This window comes from Somniosus microcephalus, chromosome 4 (assembly GCF_052327205.1).
Source record: "Somniosus microcephalus isolate GS21.2 chromosome 4, FLI_Smic_1.0, whole genome shotgun sequence".
NCBI classification, from domain to species: domain Eukaryota; kingdom Metazoa; phylum Chordata; class Chondrichthyes; order Squaliformes; family Somniosidae; genus Somniosus; species Somniosus microcephalus.
In genome coordinates, this window is record NC_140990.1 from 265,328,502 (window position 1) to 265,351,703 (window position 23,202).

General features: G+C 44.0%; 1 protein-coding gene across 1 annotated transcript in view; it reads right to left on the reverse strand.

The window, feature by feature from the left end:
- Positions 1 to 23,202, reverse strand: part of LOC147120428 (TGF-beta receptor type-1-like) — a 110,567-nt gene that overhangs the window by 33,025 nt on the left and 54,340 nt on the right. Inside the window, exons 5-6 of the mRNA XM_085986326.1 lie at positions 19,851 to 20,018; positions 14,722 to 14,878 (exon numbers count right to left, since the gene is read on the reverse strand). Coding sequence (XP_085842452.1) covers positions 14,722 to 14,878; positions 19,851 to 20,018 — 325 coding nt within the window. The remainder of the gene's footprint in view (positions 1 to 14,721; positions 14,879 to 19,850; positions 20,019 to 23,202) is intronic.

Sequence of the window (23,202 nt, forward strand, 5' to 3'; positions counted from 1 at the left end):
AGCAATTAAATCTGCATCTGGTTACATGTGACTTTATTTCCCATACAAGCCTTTTGGAGCATCATATCTTAAAATCACATCAAATGCTACAATCAAGTAATATTATGATCCCTCATTTTATCAAAGCTTGTTCCTCAATGTGATGAATGAAGTTAATGAGATTGAGGGGGAATATGATTGAAGTTTAAAATTAATAAGGCTCAGGGGATAAAGGGCTATTTGAATTGGCAAGAGACAGCAGAATCAGGAAACACAAGTATAGTGAGAAGAGGGAGGATGTAGGAGCTCTTAGATCACTTCAGGGCAAGATTAAACAAGTATCTTGAAGATAAAAGCATTACTGGATATAACTGCGAGGATAGGAGGAAGTCAGATTAGATGGATTTATGAGGGTTAATATTCCTCATTTTCCCCCTCACCCACCCTCCCTGGGTACAAGTCAGGCAGATTGTATCCAAAGTGCATTCCACCTAACCTGACCCCACCTAAATTCAGGTCATTACCCTAGGCTCGCCATTCCTAACAAGAGAAGTTAAAGATAGTGTTAGATCTAAGGAAGAGGCTTATAATGCTGCCAAAAAAGAGTAGTAAGCCTGAGGATTGGGAGGATTTTAGAATTCAACAAAGGAGGACCAAGAAATTGATAAAGAAAGGGAAAATAGAATGAGAGTAAACGTGCAAGAGACATAAAAAGAGTGTAAAAGCTTCTATAGGTATGTAAAAAGGAAAAGATTAGCAAAAGTAAATGTGGGTCCCTTACAGGCTGAGACAGGAGAAATTATAATGGGGAATAAGGAAATGGCAGAGAAATTAAACACATACTTTGGGGGCGATTTTCTCACTGGAGGCGGGTTTTGTTTGAGTGGGTTCGAAACCTGCCTCCACTGATAGATTTGAAAAAAATTGAGATCTTCTCCTAATTGGCCACTTGATTTCAGAGGTGTGGGTTGCCCTTGGTCAATTAATGTTTTGGGACTGAAACTCGCCTCTGCTGACATCACTTTTGCAGCCTCTTTTAAGGGCTGCTTGCTGCCTCGGATCATTCCACTGGATTTCTGCCAATGCTGCACCACCTGCAACATATTCTGAGAAACCACTATGTCCAATTCCAAGGCAAGGCCCCCCCCCCCCCGGAGGTTCTCGGATGAAGCGCTGCAAATGTTGGTTGAGGGGGGTGAGAGCTAGCAGGGAGGTGCTCTTCCACTCATCTGGGAGGAAGAGGCCTCCCGAAGAAACCAAGGTTATGTGGGTCCAGCTGGCAAGGGATATAACCTCCAGATTTATGTGCAGATTGGGTGAATGTTTCTGTGTATTGATGAAATGCTATCCCTGTTGGAAAGCATTAAAATGATTTGATGGCAAAATGTTGGCGTCATGGCATCTGTTCTTTCGCCTTAGGCAGCTCCACATTGCGGGCTCCGCGACACTTGCGTTATCAGGTTGGTGGCCAGAGTAAAAGGAGGCCAGAGAGTCATGGCCATTGTCTATGATGTCTTAAGATGGAGCCAAGGACATGTGCCAACTTGGGCAACCTGTACAAATCTGGCCAGGATAAGTTCATCCCTTGCATCACGGGCAGCCATGTGCTCGCGTGCTGCCGCTGCTGCTGGTCGATAGACCGGCGCTCTGTCCTCCTCCTGCTCCAGCTCCTCCTCATCATCCTCATCTGAGGAGGCCTGGAACTGAGCCACTTGCTCATCAGGAAGCTGCAAGCCACGACGGTGTGATGTTGTGCAGTGCACAGCAGACCACGACCATTCTGGAGGCCCTGTATGGGGTATACTGCAGGGCTCCAGCTGATCAGTCAAGGCATCAGAAGCGCATCATCAACAACCCAATGGTTTGCTGGATGATGGACCTGGTCGAAGTGTGGCTGGCATAGCGCTCTTCAGCCTTGTTAGTTGGCCTCCTGATCAGTATCATTAGCCACTTCTTCAGGGGGTAGCCTTTGTCACCAAGGAGCCATCCGTTAAGTTTGTTTGGTGGATTGAAAAACGGAGGAACACTAGAGTGCTGCAGGATGATGAGTCATGGCAACTACCACAGAACTTGGCGCAAACATGCAAATACTCCTTCTTGTGGTTGCACGTCAGCTGTACGTTGAGGGAGTGGAAGCCCTTTCGGTTGACAAAGACAGCTGGGTTGTGATGGGGTGCCCTAAGGGCCACATGTGTGCAGTCTATGAGGCCCTGCACCATTGGCATGCCTGCCATATTTGCAAAGGCCTGCGAAAAGTGCTGAAAGATCTTTGAAGCAAAGTTCTGCCACCTGCAACTAATCCCTGATGAAATCTCTAATTTAACGGTGGAGCTGCAGCTGTGAGGAGGCAACCCACTTGTCAACCCGCCAGGTTTAGCTGGCATGGTTTAAGAGGGTTGTGGAACACGCTGAAATGGTTGAAAAATAACGAGGGCCTCACAAAATAGGATTAGAGGCCCTTAATGACCATTTAAGGTTCTTAACAACCCTCTCTGGCCAGCTGGAGGCGGGACCGTTTCCCGCCCTGCAAAACCGGCACCAGCAAAATTGCGCAGAGATGGGTTCCGAACCCGCTCATTTTTTCCGATTTTCCCGCTTCTTCGGGGCTCAGAAAATTGCCCCCTTTGTGTCCGTCTTCACGGAAGAAGACACAAAAAAACTTCCCAGAAATAGTGGACAACCAAGGGTCTAGCAAGAATGAGGAAGTGAAAGGTATTATTAGTAAAAGTAGTACTGGAGAAATTAATGGGACTGAAGGCTGATAAATCCCCTGGACCAGATGGCCTACATCCTAGGGTTTTGAAATAGTTGGCTATAGAAATACTGGATGCATTGGTTGTCATTTTCCAAAATTCCATAGATTCTAGAATGGTTCCCACGGATTGGGAGGTAGCAAATGTAACCCCACTATTTAAGAAAGGAGGGAGAGAGAGAATGAGGAACTACAGACCAGTTAGCCTGACATCAGTAGTAGGGAAAATGCTAGAATCTATTATTAAGGACGTGGTAACAGGGCACAGAAAATAATAATAGGATTGGGATTGGGGGCAAAGTATTAACGTGGATAGAGAACTGGCTGGCGGATAGAAAACAGAGAGTTGGAATAAACGGCTCGTTTTCAGAGTGGCAGGCAGTGACCAGCGGGGTGCCGCAAGGATCTGTCCTGGGACCCCAGCTGTTCACAATATATATAAATGATCTGGATCAGGGAATTGGATGCAATATTTCCAAATTCGCTGACGACACTAAACTAGGAGGAGGGGTGGGCTCTGATGAGGATGTCAGGAGGCTACAGTGCGATTTGGACAGGTTGGGGGAATGGGCGGATACGTGGCAGATGCACTATAATGTGGATAAATGCGAGGTTATCCACTTTGGGGGTAAAAACAGGAGGGTAGATTATTATCTAAATGGCAATAGATTGGGAGATGGGGAAGTGCAGAGGGACCTGGGTGTTCTTGTGCACCAGTCACTGAAGGAGAGCATGCAGGTGCAACAGGCGATTAAGAAGGCAAATGGTATGTTGGCCTTCATATCAAGGGGGTTCGAGTATAGGAATAGGGATACCTTACTACAGCTGTACAAGGTGCTGGTGAGACCGCATCTGGAGTATTGTGTACAGTTTTGGTCGCCCCATCTGCGGAAGGATGTTCTTGCCATGGAAAGAGTGCAACGGCGATTCACCAGGCTGATACCTGGAATGGCGGGAATGACCTACGAAGAGAGATTAAATAGTTTGGGCTTGTACTCACTGGAGTTTAGAAGATTGAGAGGGGATCTCATCGAAACATATAAAATTATGGCAGGCCTGGACAGGCTGAATTCAGAGAGAATGTTTCCAATGGCCAGGGAGCACAGAACCAGGGGCCACAGTCTAAAAATAGCGGGCAAATCATTTAAAACAGAGATGAGGAAGAATTTCTTCACTCAAAGAGTGGTGAGCCTGTGGAATTCCCTGCCACAGAGGGCTGTGAAGGCTAATTCAATAAATATTTTCAAGAGAGAATTGGATATATTTCTGAAGGCTAAGGGGATTAAGGGTTACGGAGAAAAGGCGGGGACGGGGTACTGAACTGGTAAAATCAGCTATGATCTCAGACGAGGATCAGCCATGATCTCATTGAATGGCGGAGCAGGCTCGAAGGGCCGAATGGCCTACTCCTGTTCCTATCTCTATGTTACTATGATAATATGAAAGGGAAATCGTGTTTGACAAATCTGTTTTTTGAGGTTGTAACTAGCAGAATAGATAAGGTGGAACCAGTGGATGTGGTGTATTTGGATTTTTGGAAGGCATTCGATAGGGTGCCATACAAGAGGTTATTAAACAAAATTAGGGCTCATGGGATTGGGAGTAATATACTAGCATGGATTGAGGATTGGTTAACGGACAGAAAAAAGAAAGTAGGAATAAACAGGTCATTTTCGGGTTGGCAGGCTGTAACTAGTAGGGTCAGTGCTAGGGCCTCAGCTGTTCACAATCTACATCAATGATTTGGATGAGGGGGCCAAATGCAATATATCCAAGTTTGCTGATGATACAAAGCTGGGTGGGAATGTAAGCTGTGAGGAGGATGCAAGGAGACTTCAAGGGGGTATAGGCAGGCTAAGTGAGTGGGCAAGAACATGGTAAATGGAATATAATGTGGAGAAATGTGAAGTTATCCACTTTGGTAGGAAAAACAGAGTATTTTTAAATGGTAAGAAATTGGGAAATGTTGGTGTTCAGAGGGACCTGGGTGTCCTTGTGCATGAATCACTGAAAGTTAACATGCAGATACAGCAAGCAATTAGGAAAGCAAATGGTATGTTGGCCTTTATTACAAGAGGATTTGAGTATAAGAGTAAAGACATCTTATTGCAATTATATAGGGTCCTAGTGAGGCCACACCTGGAGTATTGTGTACAGTTTTGGTCTCCTTACCTAAGGAAAGATATACTTGCCATAGAGAGAGCGCAACAAAGGTTCACCAGACTGGTTCCTGGGATGGGGGGATTGTCCTGAGGAGAGATTGAGTAGACTTGGCCTATATTCTCTAGAGTTTAGAAGAATGAGAGGTGATCTCATTGAAACATACAAAATTCTTACAGGGCTTGACAGGGTAGCTGCAGGGAGGATGTTTCCCCTGGCTGGGGAGTCTAGAACCAGGGGTCACAGTCTCAGAATAAGGGGTTGTCCATTTAGGACTGAGATGAGGAGAAATTTCTTCACTCAAGAGGATGGTGATTCTTTGGAATTCTCTACCCCAGAGGGCTGTGGAGGCTCAGTCATTGAGTATATTCAAGACAGAGATCAATAGATTTTTGAATATTAAGGGAATCAAGGGATATGGGGATAGTGCAGGAAAGTGGAGATGAGGTAGAAGATCAACCATAATCTTATTGCATGGCGGAGCAGGCTCGAAGGGCCAAATAGCCTACTCCTGCTCCTATTTCTTATGTTCTTATGTTCCTCTGGTGCAGAACTGGCCCTAGATGGGGCTTGATGTCTGGAAGCTGGAGAAAGAAAGTTAACTGTTGCCACAGGCCTCAGGCAAAACAGCTACAGGAGGCCACCAGTCCTAAATACTCTGCTTCATCTGTGGATATACATCATTGTTTTGCTTTTTTCATGTACCGCATATGAAACGAGCACTGAAACTCAGATCAAGTTCTTGCACATCAAAATATTAAGCTAACAGCAGCAGTGTTCAACAGTTTTTGCTGATAGACAGATTACAGTTACAAGATTGCTTCCCCGGTCACTTGATTTAGTAGAGGATGAGGAGCAGGAACCGAGAAGATCTGCTACAGATGTTAGGTAGCACCAGCGCTGTTCTGTCTATATCAGTATATCACCCACAGTCACAAGTCGAGACACAGCTACGTGGAAATGTCTAAGGGACACTCCTCCAGAGCTCAGGTTTGAAAGGAAAGCAGTTAGAGTTGTGTTGTCCATTTCAAGTGACAGGGGAGCCCTGAAAGCTGTGAACTGTCTGCCAGCAAAAACTGGTCACCGTTGCAGGGACTGCAGGGAGGATGAGCAAACTGACCACAGAACCGTGGTACAGGGAGCCATTCAAGTGGGGGGAGCAAAAAGAAATGTGGTAGCGGACAGTCTTGTTAGGGGGGAGGCCAAGGAGCGAGGTCAGGACCCAAGAGCGAGGTCGAGGCCCAGGAACGAGGACGAGTCCCAGGAGTGGCGCAGAGTGGACCAGCAGCGGGGTCGGGAGGACCACACTGCAGCCTATGAAACCCAGGCAGAGAGGACCCATGGGAAGGAGGGAGGAGGACAGTAGGAATATGTTTGTGTGCGCGCTAGGCCGTTGCAGCAGAGCCTGGTCTCCAATCATCTTGGATCCCCTTGCCATTGGACCAAGACCTTGCTCTGTCAAGCCCGTGTGGTAGCTGGTGTGCAACGGCCACCCCACTTTAAAACAATTCACACACAGGCATCTTCCACCCTTTAAAATGAAGTTCAGGACCTGGAACGTCAGGACCCTCATGGACAGCCCCAACAGCGACAGACCGGAACGCCGTACTGCTATCATTGCCCAGGAGCTCAGACGTTTTGACAGACATCACCGCCCTAAGCGACACCTGCCAGGCAGAGGAAGGCCAGCTCAAGGAGCAAGGTGGTGGTTACACCTTCTTCTAGAAAAGCAAACCTGAAGAACGCCGCCTCCATGGCGTAGGCTTTGCCATAAAAAATAAGCTGGCTGAACATCTGAGACTCCCCTTGTGGAATAAACGAACACCTCATGACTCTACGGCTCAACCTAGCCCAGAACCAGTGCGCTACGGTCATCAATGCATACGCCCAGCACTGGAAGTCACAGACGAGACCAAAGAGGAATTCTACTCCAGCCTCGAACAATCCCTGTCCCGAGTCCCAACGGGCGACAAGCTGATCCTCCTTGGCAACTGTAACGACAGAGTTAGAAAGGACACAGACCTCTGGGGAGGTGTGATCGGCAGAGAGGGGGTATGGAAAGCCAACTCCAATGGTACACTCCTCCTGACGAAATGCTTAGAACATGGCCTTGTCATAACCAACACCTTATCCCGTCAGAGACACAAGTACAAGGCTTCATGGCAACACCCTCGTTCCAAGCACTGGCATCTGCTGGACTACGTCATCATCCGAGCGAGGGACTGCAAGGATATCCGCATCACCCGCGCCATGACAGGAGCTGACGACTGCTGGACAGACCACCGCCTAATCCGCTCTGTCATCCCCATCAATGTAGCCCCAAAACAGCGGTGGCAACAGAAGCAATGCCGCAGAAAAATCAACATGGAGAACTCAAAGACCCTGCTAAAAAAGCCCTATTCAGCCTGCGCCTCACAACCAACCTGACGACTCCCAGTGATTCAGAAACAGAGTGTCCACAGCGCCTGGTCTGCACTCAAGGCCTCCATAATCAGCACCTGTTAAAAGACGCTCGGTCACTCGACTAGGAAACACCAAGACTGGTTCGACGAGAACGACCAGGAAATCCAGGAGCTAATAAGTCGCAAGCGCAAGGCATTCCTGATCTGGAAACAGCAACAGAACTCGAGAGCAAAAAAGCAGCTCTACAGATGCCTGAAGGCAGAGGTCCAACAAAAAACTCACGACCTAAAGAACAGATGGTGGGTTAAAGCGCAGGACATCCAGCAGCTAGCCGACAACCACGACATGCATGGATTCTTTAGCGCAGTCAAGACCACCTACGGCCCAAGCACCCAAGGCCATACCCCACTGCGGGCCAAGAACGGAGAGGTACTCATCAAGGACAGAGAGGCAGTCAGTGCTCGCTGGAAGGAACACTTCGAAGATCTCCTTAACCGAGATTCTGTCTTCGACGCGAGTGTCTTCAACTCCATCCCGCAGCATGCTACCCGCCACCACCTCAGCACAACCCCAGCCCGGCATGAGGTTGGAAAGGCCATCCGACAACTGAAGAACAACAAGGTCTCAGGAGCAGAGGCAATCCCATTTGCGGCGCTAAAACATGGCGGAGAAGCACTATTGGCGCGAATACATGAACTCATTTCTCTTATTTGGAAGGAGGAGAGCATGCCAGGGGATCTGAGAGACGCCATAATCGTGACCATCTTCAAGAAAGGTGACAAGTCCGATTGAGGTAATTACAGAGGAGTTTCCCTGCTGTCTGTCACAGGGAAAGTCATCGCAAGTATCCTCCTCAATCGCCTTCTCCCAGTGGCTGAAGAGCTCCTCCCAGAGTCACAATATGGATTCTGCCCACTAAGGGGCACAATGGACATGATCTTCACCTCGCGTCAACTACAAGAGAAATGCAGGGAACACCAACCACTGTACGTGGCCTTCTTTGACCTCACAAAGGCCTTCGACACTGTCAACTGTGAGGGATTATGGAGTGTCCTCCTCAAATTCGGCTGCCCTCAAAAGTTTGTCATCATCTTCCACCTGTTTCACGACGACATACAAGCCGTGATCCCGACCAACTAATTCACCACAGACTCAATTCACGTACGGACCGGGGTCAAGCAAGGCTGTGTCATCGCACCAATGCTCTTCTCGATCTTCCTGGCTGCAATGCTCCATCTCGCCCTCAGTAAGCGCCTGGCTGGAGTGGAGCTAATCTACACAACAAACGGGAAACTGTTCAACCTCCGTCACCTCCAGTCCAGATCCAAGGTCATCCCATCCTCTGTCATCGAATTACAGTATGCAGACGACGCTTGCATCTGTGCACACACTGAGGCCGAACTCCAAATCATTGTCAACACCTTCACGGAAGCGTATGAGGGCATGTGCGTTACACTAAACATCCGTAAGACAAAGGTCCTCTACCAACCTGCCCCCCCCCCCCCCCCGTATATCAAAATCCACGACGAGGCCTTGGACAATGTGGACCACTTTCCATACCACGAGAGCCTACTGTCAACAAGGGCAGACATCGATGATGAAGTCCAACAATGCCTTCAGTGTGCCAGTGCAGCCTTTGGTCGCCTGAGGAAGAGAGTGTTTGAAGACCAGGACCTCAAACCCAGCACCAAGCTCATGGTCTACAGAGCAGTAGTGATACCAGCCCTCCTGTATGCTTCAGAGACATGGACCATGTACAACAGGCACCTCAAAGCACTGGAGAGGTACCACCAACGCTGCCTCCACAAGATCCTGCAAATCCATTGGCAGGATAGGCACGCCGACATCAGTGTTCTCGCTCAGGCCAACATCCCCAGCATCGAAGCTTTGACAACGCTCGATCAGCTCCGATGGACGTGCCACATCGTCCGCATACCCGATACGAGATTCACAAAACAAGCACTCTACTCGGAGCTCCAACATGACAGGAGAGCCCCAGGTGGGCAGAGGAAATGCTTCAAGGACACCCACAAAGCCTCCTTGAAAAAGTGCAACATCCCCATCGACACCTGGGAATCCCTGGCCCAAGACCGCACAAAGTGGAGGAGAAGCATCCAAGAAGGCGCCGAAGACCTCGAGTCTCTTCGCCGGGAGCAAACGGGAGCCAAGCGCAAACAGCGGATGAAGCGCACGTCAACCCAAGCCCCCCACCCACCCGTTCAACCACCATCTGCCCCACCTGTGACAGAGACTGTAGGTCCCTCATTGGACTCATCAGTCACCTGAAAACTCATTTTTAGTGTGGAAGCAAGTCATCCTCAGTTCCAAGGGATTGCCTAAGAAGAAGAAGATAGTTAGGGGATAGACACTGTTCTCTGCAGCCAAAAGTGTTAGTCCCGAAGGCTGTGTTGCCTGCCCGGTGCCAGGGTAAAGGACATCTCCTCTGGGCTGGAGAGGAACTTAGATTGGGAGGGGAAAGATCCAGTTGTCATTGCCATGTAGGTACCAACGACATAGGTAGGAAAAAGAAAGGAGGTTCTGCTGAGGGAATATGAGCAGCTAGGGGCTAAATTAAAAAGCAGAACCACAAAGGTAATAATCTCTGGATTACTGCCTGAGCCATGTGCAAATTGGTATAGGGTCAATATGATCAGAGAGATGAATGAGTGACTCAAACATTGGTGTGGGAGAAATAGGTTTCGATTCCTGGGGCACTGGCACCAGTACTGGGATAAGCGGGAGTTGTTCCATCAAGACGTGCTTCATTTGAACCAGGCTGGGACCAGTGTCCTGTCAAATCGAATAACTAGGACTGTAGATAGGGCTTTAAACTAAATAGTGGGGGGGGGGGGGGGGGGGGGGGGGGTGGGGAGGGATACGCCGAGCGGAAATTAAAAAAGTAAAAAAGTCAAAGAAAAATGAGAAAGCAAAACTGCAGGGTAGCGCTAGGGGTAATGATAACCAGCGTGTGACAGGAAGGGGCAGAGCGTATACACATAAGAGTGCATCAGAAAGAGGGGTCAGAGTAGGGAAAAATGGTAAAAAGACAACATTAAAAGCTTTATATCTGAACGCACGCAGCATTCGTAACTAGATAGAAATAAGTGGGTATGATCTGATAGCCATTACAGAGTCATGGTTGCAAGGTGCCCAAGGCTGGGAACTGAATATTCAGGGTATTTGCCTTTTCATAAGGATAGGCAGAAAGGAAAAGGAGGTGGTGTAGCTCTGTTAATAAGGGTTGAGATCAGTGCAGTAATGAGAAATGATATTGGCCTAAAAGATCAAGACGTAGAATCAGTTTGGGTGGAGAGAAGAAATAATAAGGGTAGGAAGTCACTGGTGGGGGTGGTCTACAGGTTCCCAAACAGTAACTGTAGGACAGAGTATAAATCAAGAAATAATAGTGGCTTGTAAGAAAGGTACGACTATAATCATGGGAGATTTTAATCTTCATATTGATTGGACAAAGCAAATAGGCAAAGGTAGACTTGAGGAAGAGTTCTTAGAGTGCATACGGAATGGTTTCTTGGAACAATATGTTGTGGAACCAGCCAGGGAGAAGACTATTTTAGATCTGGTAATGTGTAACGAGGCTGGATTAATTAATGATCTCAAAGTGAAGGATCCTCTTGTTTGAGGGTGAGAAAGCTAGGTCTCAAACTAGTGTCCTGAACTTAAACAAAGGTAATTACAAAGGTATGAAGGCAGACTTGGTTAAAGTGGACTGGGAAAATATATTACAGAGTAAGACTGTAGAAAAGCAGTGGCAAACATTTAAGGAGATATTTCATAACTCTCAGCAAAGATATATTCCAGTGAGAAAGAAAGACTCTAAGGATGAATCATCCGTGGCTAACTAAGGAAGTAAAGGATGGTATCAAATTGAAAACAAAAGCATACAATGTTGCGAAGAATAGTGAAAGGCCAGAGGATTGGGAAATTTTTAAAAACCAGCAAAGGACAACTAAAAAAATGATAGAGAGAGAAGATAGCTTATGAGAGTAAGCTAGCAAGAAATATAAAAACAGACAGTAAGAGCTTCTACAGGTATATAAGAAAGAAGAGAGTAGCTAAAGTAAACATTGGTCCCCCAGAGGATGAGTCTGGGGAATTAATAATGGGAAACAGGGAAATGGCGGAGACTTTGAACAAATATTTTGTATTGGTCTTCACGGTAGAAGACACTAAAAGCATCCCAATAATGGATAATCAATGGGCTATTGGGGTGGGGGGGGGGGGAACTTAAAACAACCACGATCACTAGAGAGAAAGTACTAAACAAACTAATGGGACTAAAAGTAGACAAGTCCCCTGGACCCGATGGCCTGCATCCTAGAGTCTTAAGAGGTGGCTGCAGAGATAGTGGATGCATTGGTTGCAATCTACCAAAATTCCCTGGATTCTGGAGAGCTCCCAGCGGACTGGAAAACCGCAAATGTAATGCTCCTATTTAAGAAAGGAGGGAGGGAGACAGAAAGCAGGCAACTATCAACCAGTTAGCCTAACACTTGTCATTGGGAAAATGCTGGAGTCTATCATTAAGGAAGTGGTAGCAGGACATTTAGAAAATCATAATATAGTCAAGCAGAGTCAGTATGGTTTTATGAAAGGGAACTCATGTTTGACAAATTTGCTGGAGTTCTTTGAGGATGTAACGAGCAGGGTGGATAAAGGGAAACCAGATGTCGTATATTTGGAATTCCAGAAGGCATTCGATAAGGTGCCACATAAAAGGTTACTACACAAGATAAGAGCTCACGGGGTTGGGGGTAATATATTAGCATGGAGAGAGGATTGGCTAACTAACAGACAACAGAGAGTCGGGATAAATGGGTCATTTTCAGGTTGGCAAACTATAACTAGTGGGGTGCCGCAGGGATCAGTGCTGTGGCCTCAACTATTTACAATCTATATTAATGACTTGGATGAAGGGACAGAGTGTAATGTAGCCAAATTTGCTGATGATACAAAGATAGGTGGGAAAGCAAATTGTGTGGAGGACGCAAAGAATCTCCAAAGGGATATAGATAGGCTAAGTGAGTGGGCAAAAATCTGACAGATGGAGTGTAATGTGGAAAAATGCGAGGTTATCCACTTTGGTAAGAAAAAGAAAAATCAAAATGATTTAAATGGGGAGATATTACAAAATGCTGAGGTAGAGAGGGATCTGGGGGTCCTTGTACATGAATCACAATAAGTTAGCATGCAGGTACAGCAAGTAATTAGGAAGGCAAATGGAGTGTTGGCCTTTATTGCAAAGGGAATGGAATATAAAAGTAGGGAAGTCCTGTTACAACTGTACAGGGCGTTGGTGAGACCACACCTGGAGTACTGCGTACAGTTTTGATCTCCTTATTTAAAGGAAGGATATACTTGCATTGGAGGCAGTTCAGATAAGGTTCACGAGGTTGATTCTGGAGATGAAGGGGTTGCCTTAAGAAAGGTTGAGCCTATACTCATTGGAGTTTAGAAGAATGAGAGGGGATCTTATTGAAACATATAAGATTCTGAAGGGGTTTGACAGGGTAGATGCAGAGAGGATGTTTCCCCTAATGGGGGAATCTAGAACTAGGGGGCATAATTTCAGAATACAGGAAACTTTTTTATCTGGCACCGGTTTATCAAAAAGTCCGGATTACAGAGAGTTATAGTTAAAAGGTACGAGATCTCCGTACACAGTAACAAATCCAGGCTTCCCTGTTGCTTAGCAACAGGTGCAAGAAGCCCGGCCACAGACCAAGCGTCCCTGTTGCTTAGCAACAAGTGCAGGCACCCCCGATTACACAGCCAAGAATCAAGAAACTGCCACTAATATGAAGAAAAACTTAACTGAACCTACTCTTGAATTTTGCCGGTTAACCGAGATTTCCGGTTGTTTGGGTGCTGGTAAATCGAGAGTTTCCTGTAAGGGGGCACCTATTTAAATCGGAAATGAGGAGAAATTTCTTCTCTGAGGGTTGTGAATCTTTGGAATTCTCTTCCCTAGAGAGCTGTAGAGGCTGGGTCATTGAATATATTTAAGGTGGAGATAGACAGATTTTTGAAAGGTAAGGGAGTCAAGACTTATGGGGAGCGGGCAGGGAAGTGGAGTTGAGGCCAAGGTCAGATCAGCCATGATCTTATTGAATGGCGGAGCAGGCTCGAGGGGCCAAATGACCTGCTCCTGCTCCTATGTCTTATGTTCTTATTGCTACTGATAGGTTATGATTCCTGATGTGAGAGAACTTGGCTGAGCTCCAAAGTGCACTTCATATACAGTGCATGAAAGCAATATTGTCAGCTCATCCCGTAACCAATAATACTCCAACTACCGTGCTGAATAGCCTTAGTGCAAAGTTTGAGTGCAAAAGAGCACTGTCCACTGAAAAGCCCTGCAACAAATTATAAGCAGCACTCAGAGTGGGAAGTGCAAAACTCAACACTCCAGAAATTGGTGAGTCTAACTGCTCATTTTCTGCCATCATATTGTACTATGCCAGCAGGAGTTCCTAAACTAGCTTCATTTATTTATCATAGAATCCTTACTTAGATTGTGAATTGACACATTGGAGGAGGCTGAAACAGGATGCAGAAGTAATGAAAAAGTTTTAACAAATAATCAGAGAATGTAAATATACTAATTAGTAAATATATTTTTTGTAAAAACTTGGTACTTTCCCAAAGAGCACCTTTTGTTAACTCCCTACGTATTGGGCAACCAGTCCTGCAAAGTATGAATTTTTATTCTTGGCTCAGGGAATTTTCTTTGCACTTGAAGAGAAGTGATAGCACTCACACAAAATTGCACAAAAACACACTTGCAATAATCTTCATTGAAGTATACATTTTAAAGACAAGTTATCCACATATCGCTTGCATAAACAAAATAAACAATGGGGTATAGTGCAATACAGGAAACTTTGTGCTATCCGGCACCGACGGGACCGAGCCGTTGCCGTTCCCTCAAAACTGCCGGACACACCAGCGTTAATGTTGAAGCATACGGAGCTTTTCATCTCCGTATCTGACAACAAACACTGTTGCTTAGCAACAGCTTCTAAACAGTTAGCCCGTACCTTGGAAGCGTCTCTGTAGCTTAGCAACAACTTCAGAGAGACTTTCCAGAGCCTGACTGTTGAAAAAAAAAGCCACGAGAAGAAAAAAAACCTAACAAAACCGCTCCTGATTTTTGCCGGTGGCTCGAGCTTGCCGGACACTTAGCCTCCGGATAACACAAAGTTTCCTGTATTGAGTATATTTTTCCTGTGAGGAAAGCTTCATGATTAACCTGACTTTTTCACTTGGGATTTATCAGTTCTTCATCAATAGAAGAATGGCTATTACTGAGTACCTTCTACATATACAAGTAATGGAGAATCTCCAATCTAAAGATTTACAATAGCTAAGTAAAAGTACATAAATTACACAATGATTTTAAACAATACCTCTTGGTTCCCACTCTGTGATTGTGTGTGATATCAATGGCATCTGTCGCTGAATCATGACGTACTGCCAAACCCAGATCAGCAATGGCACATGTTCCATTCTTTCTCACAAGAATATTTTTTGATTTGAGGTCACGATGTGCAATAGCAGGTTTACCTGTTACATAAATCATGATTCATTTAAAGCTGTTATCCCATCACTGCTGCTTACGTGGTCATTAAATTTCACATAACAGGCCATTTTACAAGTCCGTGCTGTGGGCAGGAAGCCTCGCCGATCAACAGAACATGTTGGAAATTTGGAACCCACCCGTTTTGTAAAATTGTGGGCAGTACACACCTATATTTACAATATGCAATTATGGTGGGCAAGACTCCTCACCTACAGCACAGATTCACAACAGTAATCCAGAATGTTTTAAAAAGGAATGACGCTGTAGAAGCATTAAATTTGTATTTCTTGGTGAACTTTTGCTCACTGCGGAGGAATGGAACATTTTTCTGTTTTTACTACCCAGTGTCAATATTGCATGCTCCCAAGTCAGGTATCTACAAACTTCTACCCAAACTTCCTTAGAATAGCCCCAAATACAAAGTGTGAAATTTTCCACTTCTCACATCAATCATCTTTTTGCCTTCTTTGAAGGAAAGTGACAATTTAGTGTCAAGTTAAAAGCATTTTTTGCTGTGGACCCATGGCCTGTATTGAATAGACTACCTAAAGTAAATTTTCCATTGAATCCTTCTAGCCAGAAGAGAGGGGAGACTTTCATCCCATCAGCCTGGATTGGATTCAGAACAAGTCCTAAAGATGAAGGATACTGTGCTAACTCACCAGCTCACTCAATCTTCCATATTAGATCAGAAGGATGACTGACTAACCACTTCCAAGTACTAATCCTTCCATTCCATCAGACTTACAATTGGATGAAAAATATAGCCTTTGGAGCTCATTTTTAGTCAAAGAAAGCCCACTGTCTCTTTGGAAAATGCTATCAGCTCCAAAGTGGCAGTTGAATCCAAGAGGAAAAAAGGAAAAGGAAAGTGAAATGTTAAGAAAAATTAGTTAAAATAGATAAATTAGGTTTTAAAAATACTACTAATAATAAAAATGACGGAGAATGGGAGGAAGTACTTAAAAAATCTTTATTCAAAGTTGTATTTTATGTATATTTTTAATTGTCTAGGGTTAATATTACAGAGTTACAATGATCTGATAGTATTTTGATACAATATTAGTGTTTATTTCGTTATCACAGTATGCAAGATGAAAATTTGTGAGATGATTCGGGGGAACTGGGCTGTAGGAAGGTGGAGTTGTGCCCCCACCCCACGGGAAGGGGAGGAGGAAGTCGAGTTAAGGAAAACCTAAAAAGAGGACAAGTATTATATATATCTTGCAGTGCTTACTTGGCTGATCACACTTACAAAACTAGGAGGCTATTATTTCTGTGGACATGCCAACAGTACATCAAAGCCAACAGTCATCAGGAGGGTAAATTTAAACTTTGCACACATCCCTGCCTAGCTTAATGTCAAGCATATTATTATAAAAAAAACCACAGTACATTCTCTTCATTCTGAGTAATAACTGGCACTTCACATTGTATCTAACAACTTCAGAAAAAAAGGCAAGTATTATTATGCCTATTCAGATTTTGAACACATTCTAATTGAATGAATTTCAATCAATCCTATAGCAAAATACTGCGGATGCTGGAAATCTGAAATAACAACAGAAAATGCTGGAAACACTCAGCAGGCCAGGGAGCATCCGTGGAGAGAGAAACAAGATTTAACGTTTCAGGTCTGTGGCCCTTCATCAGAACTGGAAAAAGCTGGAGATGTAACAGATTTTAAGCACGTGCAGAGGCAGGGAGGGGCGGGGGTGGTGGGAGGGGCGGGGGTGGTGGGTGGGAGGGGCGGGGGTGGTGGGTGGGAGGGGAGGGGAGGCGAGGAAGGAACATTCTGTGCCAAGGTAGGAGGCAGGAAAGATAAAAAAGATAAAATCCCCATTGCAACTTTTTATCTTTCCTGCCTCCTACCTTAGCACAGAATGTCCCTTCAGTTCCTTCCTCCCCTCCCACCTGGCCCCCACCTCCCCCCCGCCCCTGCACTTGCTTAAAATCTGTTACATCTCCAGCTTTTTCCAGTTCTGATGAAGGGTCCCAGACCTGAAACACTAATTCTGTTTCTCTCTCCATGGGTGCTGCCTGGCCTGCTGAATGTTTCCAGCATTTTCTGTTGAAATCAATCCTAGTTGGTTTTATAAAAAATTGCTACCGAGTAAAATTCTTTAAGAGCTACAGAAATAAGACAAACTATAGCCCTCATTGTTTTGATTTCTTTTTGGGTTCAATAAAGACTCATTTCTGAAAGAGAATGTTGTTTAATCTAAAGTCTTGTTCAAGACTTTCTACAGCTTTTTACAGAACACACTATGCTGTGATGCATCTAGAATCAAACTGAAAGTAAAACTCCTCTGGACTGCTTGTCTCTCACATGACCTCTGCTGGTCAGGCACAAGTAATCAAAAACACAGACAAATATGCTGTAAGGCATAAGTAATCAAACACAGACAAATATCATCACTATTTGCTGATATCATTACATCTCCCTTTCTTAAAACAAAAGTATTTTACTTTTAACTAACAACATTTAATGAACTTACATTATCATTATCATGATCAAGGTTTTTTACCCTTGCTTTGTGTGTTCACATGAAATATGTCAATACACTAGAACTTGAAGAAAGAATAAGATAACATTACTTCCTTCTATAACAATAGTCCTTAAATTTGCTCAATGAGTCTCTCAGGAGGCTTCACGTGTCTTGAGGATTTTCTGATTGATTGTCCTTGAATCTGAGTTGTTGCCTCAGATGATTGGTTCTCAGCTGTGTGATCAGGTTGTTCACCAGTATCAGTCTCTTGACCTGCTGTGGCTGGTCCCATGAGAAGATCTCGACGATTTCTTCTCAGAACAGCACCCTCATCTGTCTGAATGGTGTATGATCTTGGTTGAACTTCACTCAGGACAGTTCCCTTCTGAGTCCATGTGTTTGTTTTGTCTTTGAACCTTACTTGGTCACCAGTGTGGAGTTCAGGTAGGTTTTGTGTTCCTCTGTCATAGTAGTACTTTTGCTTTTCTTTCTGTTGTTCTTTGAACTTCCTCACTTTCTCCCCCTCTTTTGTTTTCAGGAGGTTCTCCAGGATGGGTAGGTTTGACCTTAGCCGACGTCCCATCAGGAGTTGGGCTGGTGACATACCACACTCGAGCGGCGTTGTGCGGTATACAAGCATGCTTTGGTAGAAGTCAGTTCCACTGTCTTTTGCCTTGTACTTCAGTCTTTTCACTGTGTTTGCGGGCTCTCCTGGGTCAACAGCTCTGGACAACGTGTCTGCTGTATGCCTCAGCTTACCCGGTGTGTACGCAACATTCAGTTCATCATAGACTGTCTCTCCTTCGCTTTCCACAATGAGGACTCTCTTTACCAGGTTCAGTCTCTCACAGGCTTTTAAACCTAGTATGGCTTGCACATCCTTTGGCACCATGATTAATGCTAGCGTGTGCTCTCTGTCCTTGTGTGTCACTTTGACAATGCATCTTCCTTTCACTGGTATTTCAGTACCCGAGTATCCTGTCACTTTCACTTTGATTCCATGTATCTTTGGTCTGGGTCTAATTTTCTTAAAATCAGTCTCTGATATCACATTAACTTGTGCTCCAGTATCCAATTTAAATGGAATGTGTATGTCATTCACTTTTAGTGTCAACATCCAGTCTCTTTCTTTTTTTTTGTTTTCAGACACAACATCTACATAGAACTCCTCTATCTCGCTTTCATCTACTGCATGGACCTTGCTTTGTTGCATTTGGTTCTTACAGCAACGGGCATAATGGTTGTTCTTGTTGCAACTATTGCATGTTTTACCATATGCTGGACACTTTCTTGGTGGATGCTGTGTACCGCATCGACTACATGACTTCCGATTGTCCCTTTCATTTTCGTTCGCTGGCCACGCCTCTTTTTTCACATTGGCGCTCTTTTTGTTAAAAGGTTTGTATCCGTTCTTTCTCACTGCATCCACGTTGCAGCTACTGTCACTGAACAGCTCCTTTGCCTGCAACTTCACAGTCTCTGTAGCCCTACACAATGCTATGGCTTTTCCCAGGTCTAGATCTTGCTCTCTTAGCAGTCTTTCCCTTAGACCATTATCTGGAATTCCACACACCAGTCTGTCTTTTATCAGCGAGTCTGTGAGTCCCCCAAATTCACACGATTTGCTTCGGTTTCTCAGTTCAGTCACATACTGATCAATAGTCTCGCCGATTTTCTGTACACATTTGAAAAATTTGTGCCTCTCAAAGGTCACGTTGCGTTTAGGTATGCAGTAGGCCTCAAACTGTTCCATTATTTTATCTAGCTTCATTTTGTCTCCATCATCGGCAAATATGAAATTATTATATACCTCCAGCGCTGCATCACCCACTACATGTAAAAACACGGACGATTTCTGTTTATTACTTTTATCGTCAGCTCCGATTGCTGATAAATACAACCCTACATGTTGTTTGAATCTCCTCCAATTTTCAGCCACATTACCGGTCAATTGAAGCATCGCCGGTGGGTGTAAACCTTCCATTTTTCCACTTTGTTAGCTATTCTCTAATGGTAAGCAACGATGTTCTCTTCTGGCTTGCTAATATGTGGAGAGCTGATTTCGCTTACTTGCCACAACTGCTTTCACTGTCCCATCAAGTTGCTAACTTCAGATTTTTTCTCTTTCAGCCACTTCTGACATCATGTTTTGATTTCTTTTTGGGTTCAATAAAGACTCATTTCTGAAAGAGAATGTTGTTTAATCTAAAGTCTTGTTCAAGACTTTCTACAGCTTTTTACAGAACACACTATGCTGTGATGCATCTAGAATCAAACTGAAAGTAAAACTCCTCTGGACTGCTTGTCTCTCACATGACCTCTGCTGGTCAGGCACAAGTAATCAAAAACACAGACAAATATGCTGTAAGGCATAAGTAATCAAACACAGACAAATATCATCACTATTTGCTGATATCATTACACTCATTTCAACCATTTGCTTAACTTGAAAACAAAAATGTTTTACCTTGTGTGCCAACTATTTCCATATGGAGATGTGCTAGTCCACTTACTATAGAGAAGGCAAGTTGCATCATACCATCTACAGTCACAGAGTATCTGTTTAAGTAGTCAAACAGTGAACCATGCTCATGGTAATCTGACACAAGCCAAAGCTGAGTCCACGTGCCATTATCTGACAGAAAAGAAAAATTTAAATTTTTAGAATTGTTAACTAATACAGAATATTTCATTTAATGACACTACTTTCTTTTTAAAATCTATCATTAAGAATATATATTATTTGCTAAATGCTCATTTCAGTTAGGTTAGTGACTATTCAATATTTAAGTCACATACACAAGTGTGACTTCAAACAATTCCACTCAGAAGGTCATTATTTGACTAGTATATCACTCTTAGGGCAATCAAAGCTCAAAACTACAATTAAGAACATAAGAAATAGGAGCAGGAATAGGCCACTTGGCCCCTCGAGCCTGCTTCGCCATTCAATAAGATCATGGCTGATCTTGGGCTCAAAGCCACTTCCTTGCCTGCTCCCCATAACCCTTCACTCCCTTATCTTGCAAAAATCTGTCTTTCTCCATCTTAAATGTATTTAATGACCCAGCCTTCACAGCTCTCTGGGGCAAAGAATTCCACAGATTTACGACAACTGAACAGATTAATCCTTATTCCAAAAGCGGTAAATAATACTTTGCAATAAAGTTTGTTGAAATACCTTAAGTTTTTGAAGAAAATATCTTGTGGGAAATAACTGAACTCCATTCCCTTAAGTCACAATAGTAGCCAACAGTTCAACTCACACATAGTAGCCTAGATTTTGTAATTGTAATTATTTTAACACCAAGGTTAACCCATTTATTTATTTGGTTTAATGCCAGCATTAAAATAATAATACGGATTGTTAGGCTAGTATCTCTGAAGTGTGTCATCAGTTCTCCAAGCTAACAATCACAGTTTGGGGAAAGCACCAAGTAGTGAGGTGTCGTCAAAGAAGCAAAATAATGGAGAATAATAAAAGCAAACAAAAATGAAGAAATTAGATCAATTGTTTCTAGTCTCTAAAATTGAAATCAAATTCTGATGGGCATACAAATTTGGTTATACTCTTTCAATCATCTGTGGTACTCTAGTTTATGCACACAGTTTTCCACTATTCTATATGTAGAATCATTATGAAAACAAACTGATAAACAATTGCTACTAGTTTGACCCAGGGGGCAGTTACTTGGAGTGTGAATTTGATTTTCCTCTGCTTTCAGGTTACATGTCAACTCTAAAGGTCCAAAATTTGACAGTCATGCAATGGAATCTGGACCTTGATTCCTATTACCATTTTGATGTGAATTACATAGATTGGATAGTGCAGTTAGGAATTCCATCGTTGCTAACACATCAAGGATCATACAGATGAACCACTCCCCATGGAACATACAGATGAACCACTCCCCACAAGACCACCTACCAACTTTCCCAAAGTCAAGTATCTTTTACAAGACAAAAAGTCTTCGTCCACTAGACTATCAAAGATCAAGTGCAGATTCCAACAAGAGTCATATGCCCCATGACACCAGTGTTCCTTTGTTTTATGACTCTAGCTGTAGCATTACAACCCAAAAGGAAATTTAGAGTAGAATAGGGAAAGTAACAGCATACATGCTCAGAGAAACATCTTCTGTAAAATGATAGGACACGTTGAACAAAATTTAAATAATCACAAAGAATCTGACTGGTTATCTGGTCCTTTTTTTGTACCTCTAGGGACCACCAAGGTCAGTTTAAGTTGCTTCCCTTGTTACGGCTCTCTCTAGTTCACCCAGTTGTAATTACACTAAACAAACAAAAAAGGAGAAATCTGGTGCAAGAAGAACATAAGAAGAGCAGGAGTAGGCCATACAACCCCTCGAGCCTGCTCCGCCATTCAATAAGATCATGGCTGATCATCGACCTCAACTCCACTTTCCCGCCCGATCTCCATATCCCTTGATTCCCCTAGAGTCAAAAAATCTATCTATCTCAGCCTTAAATATACTCAAAGACTCAGCATTCACAGCCCTCTGGGGCAGAGAATTCCAAAGATTCACAACCCTCAGTGAAGAATTTCCTCCTCATCTCAGTCTTAAATGGCCTACCCCTTATCCTAAGACTATGCCCCCTAGTTCTAGACTCTCCAGCCAGGGGAAACAACCTCTCAGCAGTTATCCTGTCAATCCCCCTCAGAATCTTATATGTTTCAATGAGATCACACCTCATTCTTCTAAACTCGAGAGTATAGGCCCAATTTACTCAATCTCTCATCATAGGACAGCCCTCTCATCCCAGGAATCAATCTAGTGAACCTTCGCGCAATTCAGATTTTCAGTTAAATTCAGGTCTCATTCCTATTAGTTTCTCTACTATTTTCATAATATCTGTTTTTTGAACTCTGATTTGCATGAGGAAGACATTTGAACACCATCAGCTTTTTGCAATCAGCATGTCAAATTAAATACCGCCTTGGTGCTTTTGGTTTCTATTCATTACTTGGTATATTAAACAGAATCCAAAGTTCCTCTAAAAACCTAACAATGTGCACTGATTCAGAAGTAATTATTTTTGAGCTTCAGGAACCTTTTATAAGAAATCAGAAGACATGTTTGATACATCATAGACACGATGGATTACATTGGCAAAATAACAGCTACTACAGGGAATATCACTGCTAGCATGTCAATGAAATTAGACACTAAAATGAGTCTTAAGGCTAAAGGGATCAAGGGATATGGGGAGAAGGCAGGGACAGGGTACTGAATTTGGATGATCAGCCATGATCTCACTGAATGGCGGAGCAGGCTCGAGGGGCCGAATGGCCTACTCCTGCTCCTATCTTCTATGTCTATGTCTATGAATCAAGTAACAGACATTGTGCAATCTTTTTTTTGATCTCATGCACATTTTATACAATTGGCATAGTAAATTCATCAACAAATCTAATTACAACAACAACAACAACGTGTATTTTTATAGCGCCTTTGACATAGTAAAACATCCCAAAGCGCATCCCAGGAATATTATACGACAAAAGATTTGACACGAGCCACACGAGGAGAAATTAGGGCAGGTGACCAAAAGCTTGGTCAAAGAGGTAGGTTTTAAGGAGCCTCTTAAAGGAGGAAAGAGAGGTAGAGAGGCGGAGAGGTTTAGGCAGGGAATTCCAGAGCTTGGGGCCTAGGCAACAGAAGGTGTGGCCACCAATGGTTGAGCGATTATAATCAGGGATGCTCAAAAGGGCAGAATTAGAGGAGCGCAGATATCTTGGGGGGTTGTGGGGCTGGAGGAAATTACAGAGATAAGGAGGGGCGAGGCCATGGAGGGAC